Genomic DNA, 13,502 nt, shown 5'->3' with positions numbered 1-13,502 from the left:
TCACCACGTAGGCCATTTATGTTTTTCTCATCTGCAGAGCGAGAGAACATTTAATAAATTTATTAGATTTTAAAACCTATCAATATCAATATTTGAAATTTATCTAACATTGTAATATATATCTTGTCATTTTTCATTAGTACATACTGTTTAAACTAATATTTTTACAAGCAAAGATTATTTTTGCTCTATTTCTAATGTTTTTAAAATAAGCAATTTAATGGGATATTACTCCGAAATAGTACATTTCTGAAAGAATCTACATAAAATTTGCTATTTATATTTTAGCCGAAAAAAACGCACGTTGACCATATCTTTTATATTGATATTCTCAAAGCATTTACTAAAAACTAGCTTCTCGTATTTTATTTTCGATTCAATCAATTAGTTTAACTTCTAATCACATAATGATGTTTTTCCCTGTATAATCCATACAAAATGTACCATGTTGTCACAACCTGTAGCTTAAGAAAATGCCCAGAAACCTATCATTTTTTTTATATTTTTTTTTTATCATATCACAATATATACTACATTTTGGCAAAGTATGAACAAATTGTATCATTATTAAATTAGACTCCCATACCACCTTAAGGTATTTTGAAGTAATTACAAAAACTACTTATCTGGTCATTACCTGTATCAAAAAGATATCACACTTTCACGAATGGACAATAACAAAAAAAATGATGAAAATATTATTGAAGTTTATGGCATGCTTTGTAATAGAAACATATATTTATTTTCAAATTTTGTACAAGTTAAACCAACTTTTAAGTAATATTTTGTACATGTTATAACATGTATGAGGTACTTTTGTACATGTATTTTTGTATTGTACAAATTATAACACTCACAACATTTTTGTACATGTTATAACCTGTACAAAATCACAACTTGTACACGACAATATATCATAAGCTGTGTGGTTTTCTTTTAATGTTCAATTAATTATTAAACTATGATTTCTATATAACTTTTGATTTACAAAAATTAAAATCCACAAATATAGTACATTTACGGGAAAACAATAGTCATGTATAGGAAAGTTGTCAACACGTGACAATTTTACAAGAGGATGACATCGTAAATGGAAAGTCCTTCTTTCCGATTGGATTTATCTATCAGCTGGTATATAAACAGAAAGAATAACCATGAACAAATGTTTTGTATATGACTTCTGATGTTGATGATGAAGGTAAATGTTTTGTATATGACTTCTGATGTTGATGATGAAGGTAAATGTTTTGTATATGACTTCTGATGATGAAGGTAAATGTCGACTAGTGATCATTAGTTGTTTAAGAACATTTGATACTTTAGAAACGTACTTTTATTATTTTGTTTCTAACCGTTTGTTTCATGGTAATGGTTCAGAGTCATATTTTTGTGCACGAAACGAAAGTGTGTGTTTGTCTAGGAAAAGTTGAGGTTAGATTTTTTTTGGTTGATTTCAACAACAAAAAAGATAAAAGAAACATAACAAAACAAAAAAGTAAAACCGATAAAATGTTGCCTGCAAAGAGTATATTGAGTTTAGGAGATTTAGCGGGAGGTACATCGTATTAATTTTTGTTCTCGAAAACCCCCACATATTTCGCTTTATCCTCTTCCATTAAGTTTAGACTCGAAAACTCTCCTGTTCCACTGCGTAAGTAAGTATCTGTACTTAAAATAAACTAATTTATTTCAATCTCAAAAGTGAGAAAATGAAAAGAAGATGTTTTTATTCAAATTTTAGTATTCTACTGCAAGACAGATAACAAGAGTACTTGGTTGTGGGAACAGTACTGTATTACATGCACTCAGGAGGAACCAGTCGACAACAGCTTTAAATGGTGTCCAGAGATATTCAGGTCAGACACAATTGAAAAAAAATTAACGAAAGTTTATGTGAAGTAAATTTCATTTCAGTTCCGTTTTGTTCTGTTTTATATCGTTTTCTGTAGTAAAAAAATATATAATTTTCCTTTTTTTTCTTTTTTTTTTTTTAATGTGTAGCAGTCTTTTATTGTTTCCGTTCAAGATTTTAATAAAACTATTTTGATCATTCAGCCAAGTCACAGAAAGCATTGATACTGACATAAATATCTTATTGTAGCATATCCACTGCAGGACCTTACAACCCTTTTGTCTGACCATGTGGCTGAATTTTCGTATGATGATTTATCAGATAAGGTGATACATAGAAGTAAACGCATGATTCTTGATACAATTGGTGTTGGTCTTATTGGTTCACAAACTGACATTGCTGACACACTCAGAGAATTTGCCATGGAAACACATGGCGTTAGCAAACATGCAAAAGCTTTAGTTTGGGGAACAGAACATTTAAAAATGTCACCACCTATGGCTGCATATTTAAATGGATGTAGTACTCATACTATGGACTTTGACGATACATGGCACCCAGCAACACATCCAAGTGGTCCAGTTTTACCATCTATATTGGCCTTGGCTGACTCGCTACCTGAATCTCTCCAGCCTACTCTTCAGGATGTTTTGGTGGCGTTTAACATTGGTATTCAAGTCCAAGGAGCTTTACTAAGATGTTCAGCTAATGCTCGGAATATTCCTAACAGGTAGTACATTTTCTGGGCACAAAATTGAAGAACTAAATAAACGTAAATAAATAGATTAACAAATACTACAACAGCTGTAATTTTTAAGGTAATAAAAAAAAAGTTATCATGAAAACAACTAGATAAAAAAAACTAAACGCAAAACACTTTTAGTTGACAATTGTTTATCAATTTTTACAGGTTGTGTTACATATGCACAATGTTGCAGATTTTCTTCAAATCTGTGATGAATGGTATTATTCAATATAATACCATATAATCCAACAAGTACTTTGATTTGAAAAGTGTATATTTCCTTTTCCTGTGAAATATGATATCGATTTGTTTTTTTTGAAATCATTCTTCAATTTGAAAAAAAAATGTTATCATGTCTATAAATACCAGGCTTAATGAATTGACGTTTCGTCTGCAAAATATGTTCATAAACATGTATTAATGCTCTTTAAAAAGACTAAAATATAGATTACACACGCACACTAAATATATAAACCACTATTTTACAGGTTACATCCTCCTGCAATAGTTGGTGTAATGGGGAGTGCTGCTGCTTCAGCAAGATTATTGGGTTTAGGTACATGGAAGTGCAGACACGCTATGGCCATAGCTGCATCATTTGCCGGAGCACCTATGGCCAATGCTGGAACAATGACAAAACCACTACATTCTGGAAAGTCTGCTCGATTTGGTCTGGAAGCGGCCCTTCTTGCAGAAAAGGGAATTGAAGGAAATAGCCAAATTCTTGACATAGATTCAGGTTTTGGAGCTTTTTATGAAGATTATAACCCTGAAAGATTCATCAATATTTTGGATACTGCTGACAATGTTTTACTGCATGATCAAGATATCGCAATCAAACAATATCCGTGTCATTTAGGCATGCATTGGGGAATCGATGCTGCACTAAGTGCGAGGGATCAAATAAAAAATAAAATGGGTAACTTTTCTTTCAATGACATCCAAGGCATCAAAATTATAGCACCAAAATCTAAGTATATAAACCGACAGATTCCAAAAAGTGAACATGAAGGCAGACATTCATTCCAATTTACTGTCTGTTCGGCGCTGTTGGATGGGACTATCACACCTGAAACGTTCAGACAACAATACAGAGAACGACAGTCTGTATTCAACCTACTGAAAAAAACGGCAATTGAAACCCCTGAGGACAATACTCCTTCTTTTGCGGACATGTATGTCAAAGTAATCGTACAACTAAAAGATGGAGCATTGGTTGAGAGCTCGTGTTCAACACCATATGGACACTGGCGTTATCCTCTAACCGATGCAGACGTTCAAAAGAAATTCCTTAAAAATACAAAAATTTTGAAAAGTAAAACTAGGTGTGATATAATAAACCTTGTGAGTAACATGGACAAAAATACATCAGCTAATGAATTGTCTCAAATATTATATAAATAAGTGGTTAAACTTTAAGTTCCAAAGCACAAAAATGAAAATGGTTGTATGCAGTGTCATTTCAAAACCTTTACTGTACCATGTTTATATTATATTTTTTAACATGAATTATTTCTATCTTCATTGTTTTTACTAATTTATTGGTTATAATAAACTTGTTTAAGTATCAGATTGTATAATTATATTTTGAAGTGCATTAGGCATACAAACTGAATATTTATATGGCAAGCCGTTTTACTATTTATTCAAACTTCAAGATATCTAATAAACTTTATAAGATATCTCATATAGTTTATAAGATATCTTATATACTTTATAAGATATCTTATATACTTTATAAGATATCTTATATAGTTTATAAGATATCTTATATAAAAAATATTTATAAGATATCTTATAAACTTTATTAAATAAACTCATCATAGATACCAGGACTAAATTGTATATTTACGCCAGACGCGGATATCCTCAATGATATACTTTATGAGATATCTTATATAGTTTATAAGATATCTTATAAAGAAAATTATATGAGATATCTTATATACTTTATAAGATATCTTATAAACGCGACCTCAACCGTTATTTTTAAACACTTTTAAATATAAGACATGTCCTGAACCAATCCAATGAACCATGCAGAGGCTTAATTGATCCGTATTTTTCAAGTCTAGTTTTAATGATTGTATACATTAGATACTGAATAATATTACTGGGGCACGACACCTGGCGTATTCCTAGATTTTCCTAGATTTTGCCTAACAACTAGGCAAAACCATAAGAAAGCACTGGCACATTATTTAAAAAGACGAAACTGCTAAACAGCTTTTTCAGAGACCACCCATTATAGCCTACTAGAAGCAAAATAGCTTGAAAGGACATGCTTACATCATCAAAACTCAGATAATTCATTGAATAAAACAAAGCTAATACTGTAAACCATACTTTGAAAATGGTGTCGTGCCCCAGTAATAGTATTCAGTATCTAATGTATACAATCATTAAAACTAGACTTAAAAAATACGGGTTAGGGGTACCTGATGAGGAATGTCTTGGCCAAAAGCCTTAACCGAAACACCAGGTGTATCAAATAATAATAGACTAGACATGTGATTATAATCATTTAAATCTATAAAAAAATCAATTAATCAGACATTCATATGTACCAATACGGATCAATTAAGCCTCTGCATGGTTCATTGGATTGATTCAGGACACGTCTTATATTTGGGAGAGATTCGTTTGCGCCAAAAATGCGTCCTTTTGCGCCACAACTTTTTTCTCCAATGCTACGTTTGCGCCACCTGTTTTAACATAACATGGTATCATTTCCGCCAAAAATAAAACATACGATTGCGCCAATTAGAAGAAGAATTACTTCCCTCCTCTTTTATTCGGACTCGGAACCGGCAGTTTACACGGCAAATGTTTCCTTTCAGTCTGAAAAATACTTTCTTCTTACTGCTACTGAATGGTTTCATTCCCAATTTAATGTATGTAGTAGCTTGTAACTTCACTTTATCGTCCAAAAAGACAAACATTGAAGGATGAAATGCATAAAACAATTCATAATAATTCCTGTGGAATGCTTCTGCTTCGTTACTGGTACGTCTTGCTGTAGATAGAGTTTCAGCCCATACAGATGATGGGAACAAAGCACTGTGTCATCAACATATGTGACTAAATCATAATCATCAAAAGCTTCCATTTTATTCTCTTTTGGCAAATATTAAATATTCAGCAAAGCAATATTTGTTTCCCTCTCTATACATGGACTGTCTATTGCAAGTCGAGTCATTTCTCTCCAGATGCTTATCTTCATGATGAAATATCTCCGAAGAGTTGATACTTTTTAAGCCAAAATAAGAATAAATTTGTATCACTAATATTTATGATAGATATGTGTACAGGTAAATTGGCGCAAATGAGTTCCGAATATTGGCGCAATTGATACATTTGGAAAACAAAATTTGGCGCTAATGATACTCCTGAAGAACAGTAATTGGCGCAAAAGGACTGCTGCCTTATATTTAAAAGATTTTCAATGCAATTATTTATATAAGATATCTTATAAAACATATAAGATATCTTATAAATAATTTTGATATAAGATATCTTATAAAACCTCTAAGATATCTCATATAATATATAAGATATCTTATAAAGTATACAAGATATCTTATAAAGAAAATTATATGAAAAGTAGTGATGATTTACTATACGAAAGTAGAAATACAACAGATTGTGATCAATCTACAGAAGATGACAACATATACATGAAATAACACTTGGTGGAAAGGAAGAAACACAACACAATACTCAACTCGGAACAGGAATGAAACTTGAACCCATAGCCATAAGTAGAGACGAAAAATTACCACTTAGGTCTAATGATATACCGTATCAGATGATAGAACAGATAGGTGTGGGTGAAACGGATTTTTTGTTCTCACCTGCTATCAATGAAAGGACAGGAGAAACAGCAAAATCAAAACAATAGTCAAGCGAAAGTAATGAATCAAGACCAACAAAAAACATGGGAGAAAATAGGAAGAAGAAAAGAACAAAGGAAAATATGGTGAAAAAAAACCGACAAAGAGGAAACTATCACTGCTTAAAAGAACTAGGATACTAACCCAGAGAATGAAATCAAGCCCATGAAGTCAGCCTTAAACATCTTTACAAGAAGAGAAGAAACGCAACAAAATGCCAAGCCAACAGCATTTAATGGTTTATAAATAGTAACGCACACAATACATACATGTACCAACAGTTACAAAACCAAATGAAGGAAATGCATTTAGAGAATCGATTAAAAATAATGAAAAACTAAATCATACAGAACATGTTTATTCAAACGTCCCCAACCACACAAATGGCTTTACGAAATGCTCCTTGCATTCCACATCAACATGGATTCTTCCAAGGGTTACCCGGAAATGGTGGGAAGCAAACTTCTCTCAATCAATTTATGACTTTTGAAAAGCGATATACCACTGTTGTCTTTATTTTAATTACATGCAGACAACACGTTATAAATTTTATATTATATGCATATGCCAACACAGCCAACGCATATACCACCGAATCCAAAACTTGTACATATGCCAACGAATCCAATGCATGACTTTATGCAAATGCCATCTTATTCAGTGCACTTTTTTATGCAGATGTCATCTAATACAGTGCACAATTTCATACAAATACCATGGAATACAATGCACTTCTTCGTCCAAATACTGCAATATTATATGCATTTCATACAAATGCCACCAAACACAATGCGTCACTTCAGGAATATGCCTCCAACATATTATAATAGAACAGAATATGGAACAACAAGGCAGAATGAGCAAATTAACCAATGCTATAATATAAAAAAAAATCTAATGGCACACAACTCCATTAAAATATGCCTACACATATTGCTGCGAACAGACAATTGCACATGACATACCAAACTGAATCAGTGAGTTGCAGGTCTTCAGCTGAACATCAGCCACCTATAGAAATGCATATAGTTAATTAATAGAGAACCTATACCATTCATTTCAAACGCATGTACAATAAGAAGATGAAACAAAATCTAAAATGATGAATAAAAAGGATCATGAATAAGGAAAATGTACAGAAGACGGTGAATTTGAACAACTAAATGTATTAACACAGGACATATCCCACAGAATAATCTCGGACACTAAAACGATCAACGTTGAAACACTACCTCAAAATGAATATGAACAAAATGTTGAGATTAAAATGATTATGATGATGAAGAGATAAACAGAAAATCGAACATGATAGTACAAAATGAAGATTATAAACAAGATGAGCCTAATCTACCGCGTCTACAGCAATCTTCAAATAAGGACCACATTTTCGTATCACAATCCAAAAAGGACTATCTTCAGAAGTAACCGAAAGAAGAACAAACCACCAGGAAATTTAAGTCAGAACATTGACATCATAACATGCAATATTGAGGGATTAAAAACAAATGTTGCATTTCTTCATACTTTAGAGCTCTCAAATACATTACTATGCCTACAGGAGCATATTCTACCTGTCCTGGTATATTATAAGTTTATCCTATGGGTATCTATGATAAATTTGTCCTATTGGACTTAAAACTAGAGGCTCTAAAGAGCCTGTGTCGCTCACCTTGGTCTATGTGAATATTAAACAATGGACACAGATGGATTCATGACAAAATTGTGTTTTGGTGATGGTGATGTGTTTGTAGATCTTACTTTACTAAACATTCTTGCTGCTTACAATTATCTCTATCTATAACAGTACTTTCTGTGGAAAATGTTATTGAAAATCTTCAAATTTTAAGAAAATTGTTAAAAATTGACTATGAAGGGCAATAACTCCTTAGGGGGTCAATTGACTATTTTGGTCATACTGACTTATTTTTAGTTCTTACTTTGCTGTACATTATTGCTGTTTACAGTTTATCTCTATCTATAATAATATTCAAGATAATAACAAAAAAACAGCAAAATTTCCTCAAAATTACCAATTCAGGGGCAGCAACCTAACAACCGATTATCCGATTCATCTGAAAATTCCAGGGCAGATAGATCGTGACCTGATCAACAATTTTACTTCCTGTCAGATTTGCTCTTAATGCTTTGGTTTTTGAGCTATAAGCCAAAAACTGCATTTTACCCCCATGATCTATTTTTAGCCATGGCGGCCATCTTGGTTTGTTGGCCGAGTTACCGGACACATTTTTTAAAAAGATACCCCAATGATGATTATGGCTAAGTTTGCTTAAATTTGGCCCAGTAGTTTCAGAGGAGAAGATTTTTCTAAAGGATTACTAAGATTTACGAAAAATGGTTAAAAATTGACTATAAAGGGCAATAACTCCTAAAGTGGTCAACTGACCATTTTGGTCATGTTGACTTATTTGTAGATCTTACTTTGCTGAACATTATTGCTGTTTACAGTTTATCTCTATCTATAATAATATTCAAGATAATAACCAAAAACAGCAAAATGTCCATAAAATTACCATTTCAGGGGCAGCAACCCAACAACGGAATGTCCGATTCATCTGAAAATTTCAGGGCAGATAGATCTTGACCTGATGAACAATTGACCTATGTCAGATTTGCTCTTAATGATTTGGTTTTTGAGTTATAAGCCAAAAACTGCATTTTACCCCTATGTTCTATTTTTAGCCATGGCGGCCATCTTGGTTGGTTGGCCGGGTCACCGGACACATTTTTTAAACAAGATACCCCAATGATGATTGTGGCCAAGTTTGGTTAAATTTGGCCCAGTAGTTGCAGAGGAGAAGATTTTTGTAAAAGTTAACGCAGGACGACGGACAACGACGACGGACGACGGACGCCGGACGCCAAGTGATGAGAAAAGCTCACTTGGCCCTTTGGGCCAGGTGAGATAAAAAAGGAGTGAAAAAGTGCTTCAAACAATGAACGATCATACAAGATGTTTCGATACAAATGATCCTCTGGATAGCTTCAAGTTACCAAATGGAAATGGAGGGGTATCCATACGTTGGATAATACAATGGTCCAGCTAAATTTTAAAAAAAAATAAAGATGAAATGAGAGGGTTATAGCAGTAAATATCACACCAACTAATACACATATACCCGGTATGCCTTACAAATGCCTATATGCCAACACATACATCGAATTCGCAAACTGAATATATGGAATGCGTGGACATTGTTTTCAACTTAATAAAAAAAAAAAGCATGAAAATACACACAAAATAGTAGTAGCAGATATGAATGGTACATACATCCAGAGCAAACATGCATGAGGAAATACTAAGACAAATGTATTGACGATTTAAACCCGACTATACCGGTGTTGAAATAGAATACTCATGCTGTTTTTCATCACAAATAGATTGTATACTTGTTCAAGACAATAATTTAGTTACAGAGTATAAAATTGAAGAAAAATCAAATACAAATACATCAGCACATTCAATTGTAAAGATGGAAATAACCACCAGATGACAAATATTAGAAACCCAAGTACCAAGAACAACAAACCAAAACACAAAATGTTTTGGAGCAAATGGACAAAGGGAGCTACAACAATATCATACAACAAGATATCAATTCAATTCTATAGAGGGAAAATATGTCAATATACACTTAAAAGTATTAATGGAAACACTTATTAACATAAAATATATAATGAATGGCTAGCTAAAAGGAAACCAAAAGAACACCATTTAGTAATTTAACTAAAGAATTAGAAAAAGAAACTGAATAGTAAACAAAAAGCAGCAAATGCAATAGAAATATAGACACACATTTTACCAAAAAACAATGGATAATCTGCATACGCTGCTATTTTATAGGCTAATTAATAGAGGCAGAAGCAACAGTCGAACAACAACCAACTGTCCGAAAATAGATGTTGAGTTTACCTTTCGCCTTAAAGAGAACAAAGAAAAAGATTTGCCCAATATTATAAAGATATAAGTGCCCTAAACAGCTAAACGAAGAACTATATGACAGTGCCTGTCTGAATATATGCTTATAAATTCGACAAAACTATGTACAAGATAACGAAGGCAAGCCTGAACTTTTAAAAGACATGAACATAGAGAAAGCAATAGATTGATTCAACAAATAAAAAGTAATGAAGGCAATCTTCATCAACATCCTACCATATAGAAAGGTACCATTATCCTTCAATTCCGGTATACTTTAATTAATACACCAGTTCTTAAAAGAAGATTTTTGAAATAGTTTAATTACGACGACAGACGACGGACGACGACGGACTCCAAGTGATGGTATAAGCTCGCATGGGGACCTTCGGGCCCCGCGCGGTGAACTAAAAAGATCACAGATAAACTACACCAGCAAAACGGAATTAAATGTACCTCCACGAACAGTTATAACTGCGATAGAACAATTGCGATTAGACTGTTCAAAATATACCTGGGAGTTGTTTGATAATTGTGAAAAATTCCAGGAAAATATTGAAAACAAAATCAAAAATTTGTTATTCCAAATGCATATAGCAATATTGGAATTTTGAAAAACAAACAGCAAGATATCTATTGCATATATATATAGATATCATGACACGTCTAAATTGAAAACTACGTTCAAACCTATGATTGCGTTGGATAAAAACCGCAATTTTTATACGTGTGCATGTAAAAAAAAAATTCGTTGTAGAAGGGTCTAAATATAGCACAAACAACATTTTTCAAAAAGACCAAAAAAGTGAAAAAGTATATTTAAACAAAACGCATTTGACTAACAGGTCGAACAACTGATGTTCTTTAAACCTGCTGACTGCCATTGGCGATTGCCAAATAAAATTGATCCCAAGATGTAACAAAATGGATCTTAATATAAATTTAATACTAAACAGAAAACAATAAACTTGTGGCCAAGATGTTATGCCACAAACATGAGGTGTCAATATTTTTTTTGTACACCAGATCCGGATTTCGACAATAAACATGATAAATGTCTCTTCAGTGATGTTAGGGATCGAAACGGTATTTGGAAGGCCATATAATTTACCCTCAATTTAAGATAGACTCTTGAATTTTAAGAGTCAATATAGGATGAACGGATCATATAAACCGGAGGGAAAATATGATACAAGCCCAAACGGAAAAATATAAACAAGTCTAAATTGAAAACTACGTTCAATAATATAGATATAGGAAGATATATATTTTTAATTGAAAGAAATTACAATTAAATGAAAATATTGATGATCATAAGTGACACATATATATCATATATATCGACACAGAGTATGTCTGTACATATAACAATTGTACCAAAAAAAATAAAAGATAAAAGAAAAGAAACTTGAGAAAAATATTAAAGCTATAAATGAGCTTAAATAATTTAAACCCATTACTTTTCTTAATTCACTAATAAAATTGAGAATGGAAATGGGGAATGTGTCAAAGAGACAACAACCCGACCATAGAACAAACAACAGCAGAAGGTCACCAATAGGTCTTCAATGCAGCGAGAAATTCCCGCACCCGGAGGCGTCCTTCAGCTGGCCCCTAAACAATATATATACCAATTCAGTGATAATGAACGCCATATTTAACTCCAAATTATACAAAAGAAACGATAAATTAAAAATAATACAAGACTAACAACGAAATTAAGGCCAGAGGCTCCTGACTTGGGACAGGCGCAAAAATGCGGCGGGGTCAAATCATGGTATCAGGTCCGTTCGCGCCCAATATACTTTCACACCCTACACGTTCGCACCTCGCACGTTCGCACCCATGATTAAGATTTATTCAACACAAAAAAAATGCTGTCTCACTTTATTTTGAGACCATGAAAACAATTATACTTATAAGAATACTACTTGCCAAAACTTGATGACAAAGTTATTAAACACAAAACCAATCAAAATTGGGCGCGAACATGTAGGGTGCGAACGGACTTTGGGTGCGAACATGAAGGGTGCGAAAATGAAAGGGGGCGAAAATGAGTGGGTGCGAACGTGAATGGGCGCGAACGGACCCGGATTCTCAAATCATGACTATAATACGTTTATGATGGGAACCGGCATATGTTGTATTATATGAGACAATATCTGAAAAAGTCTAATTTCCATGTCCCGCACTTCACCAGCAATTATTTTTTTATTCGACCATCTTTTTTAAAAATTTTAAGTTTCAGTATAAACTAAATTATATAATGCACCATGGCCTGCCAATTAAACACTCATTCTTATATTTCTTCTAATAAAATATTGTAATTTAAATGTTCAACCCCCCCTAAAATCATGTTGTCCCCTGTGTTTTTTTGAAAACTAAATCATTCAAATGATATCCAAATTAATTAAACAGGCGTCCGATTCTCACATATATGATATATCATATAATAAACTTGCCCCTATTTTGTCTTTTTATGTTATAACTATAGCATGTAATAAAATTTTGCAAATTTTAACAGAAAAAAAATTTGTCCCCAGGGGTGATTTCCCTCCTGTTACCACTGGTTTTTTTTTACCTGTGGAAACGTTTGTAAACAAGACCAAGAGTTATTTTCCCATTATGTATTGTAAAGAGCATCATTTCCTGAATGCATTAGTACAAAGAAATAGTTGGAAAGGCGGCCAGGTTTGAAAATTCAAGCCCATCCAAGGTAAGAATTTATAGAAAAATACTTATTGGTGTTCTATCCTGTTACAGCCTTTTCTTACACTTTCTGAGAATATTTTTAAGTGTGCACCACAGCATTGTGTGTGTTTTTATATCATCTTTTTAAAAGTTATATGTCACAGGAAATACACTTACATTTAATGTGATAAAAAGGACAAAAACTATCGCGTAATTCCTTTCTGTTACGTTCTGTCATGTTACCTGATAAAAAGTAACAGCATAACCATCATAAGTAACAGGAAGGATGTTCAAGACAATTTTACTGAAGAATCGAAAAGTTAATCTACTATATGCCAACCATTTCAATTAATATAAGTTATCACCACCATATTAAATAAATTT

General features: G+C 32.7%; 1 protein-coding gene across 2 annotated transcripts; it reads left to right on the top strand.

The window, feature by feature from the left end:
- Positions 1-1,066: 1,066 nt before the first annotated feature.
- Positions 1,067-4,167, top strand: LOC143054018 (cis-aconitate decarboxylase-like). Of its 2 annotated transcripts, none has more exons than XM_076226872.1 (4): positions 1,067-1,198; positions 1,742-1,856; positions 2,102-2,582; positions 3,086-4,167. In XM_076226872.1, the coding sequence occupies exons 1-4, from the start codon at positions 1,184-1,186 to the stop codon at positions 3,999-4,001; spliced, it is 1,527 nt and encodes a 508-aa protein (XP_076082987.1). In that variant the 5' UTR covers positions 1,067-1,183; the 3' UTR covers positions 4,002-4,167. The 2 variants fall into 2 exon arrangements, with proteins under 2 accessions (XP_076082987.1, XP_076082980.1); XM_076226865.1 differs by having other exon boundaries at positions 1,161-1,238.
- Positions 4,168-13,502: the final 9,335 nt, after the last annotated feature.

The sequence above is a fragment of the Mytilus galloprovincialis genome, chromosome 1 (assembly GCF_965363235.1).
Source record: "Mytilus galloprovincialis chromosome 1, xbMytGall1.hap1.1, whole genome shotgun sequence".
Classification (NCBI taxonomy): Eukaryota; Metazoa; Mollusca; class Bivalvia; order Mytilida; family Mytilidae; genus Mytilus; species Mytilus galloprovincialis.
The sequence above is the reverse complement of the archived record's forward strand: the minus strand, read 5'-3'. Positions and strand labels throughout refer to the sequence as shown.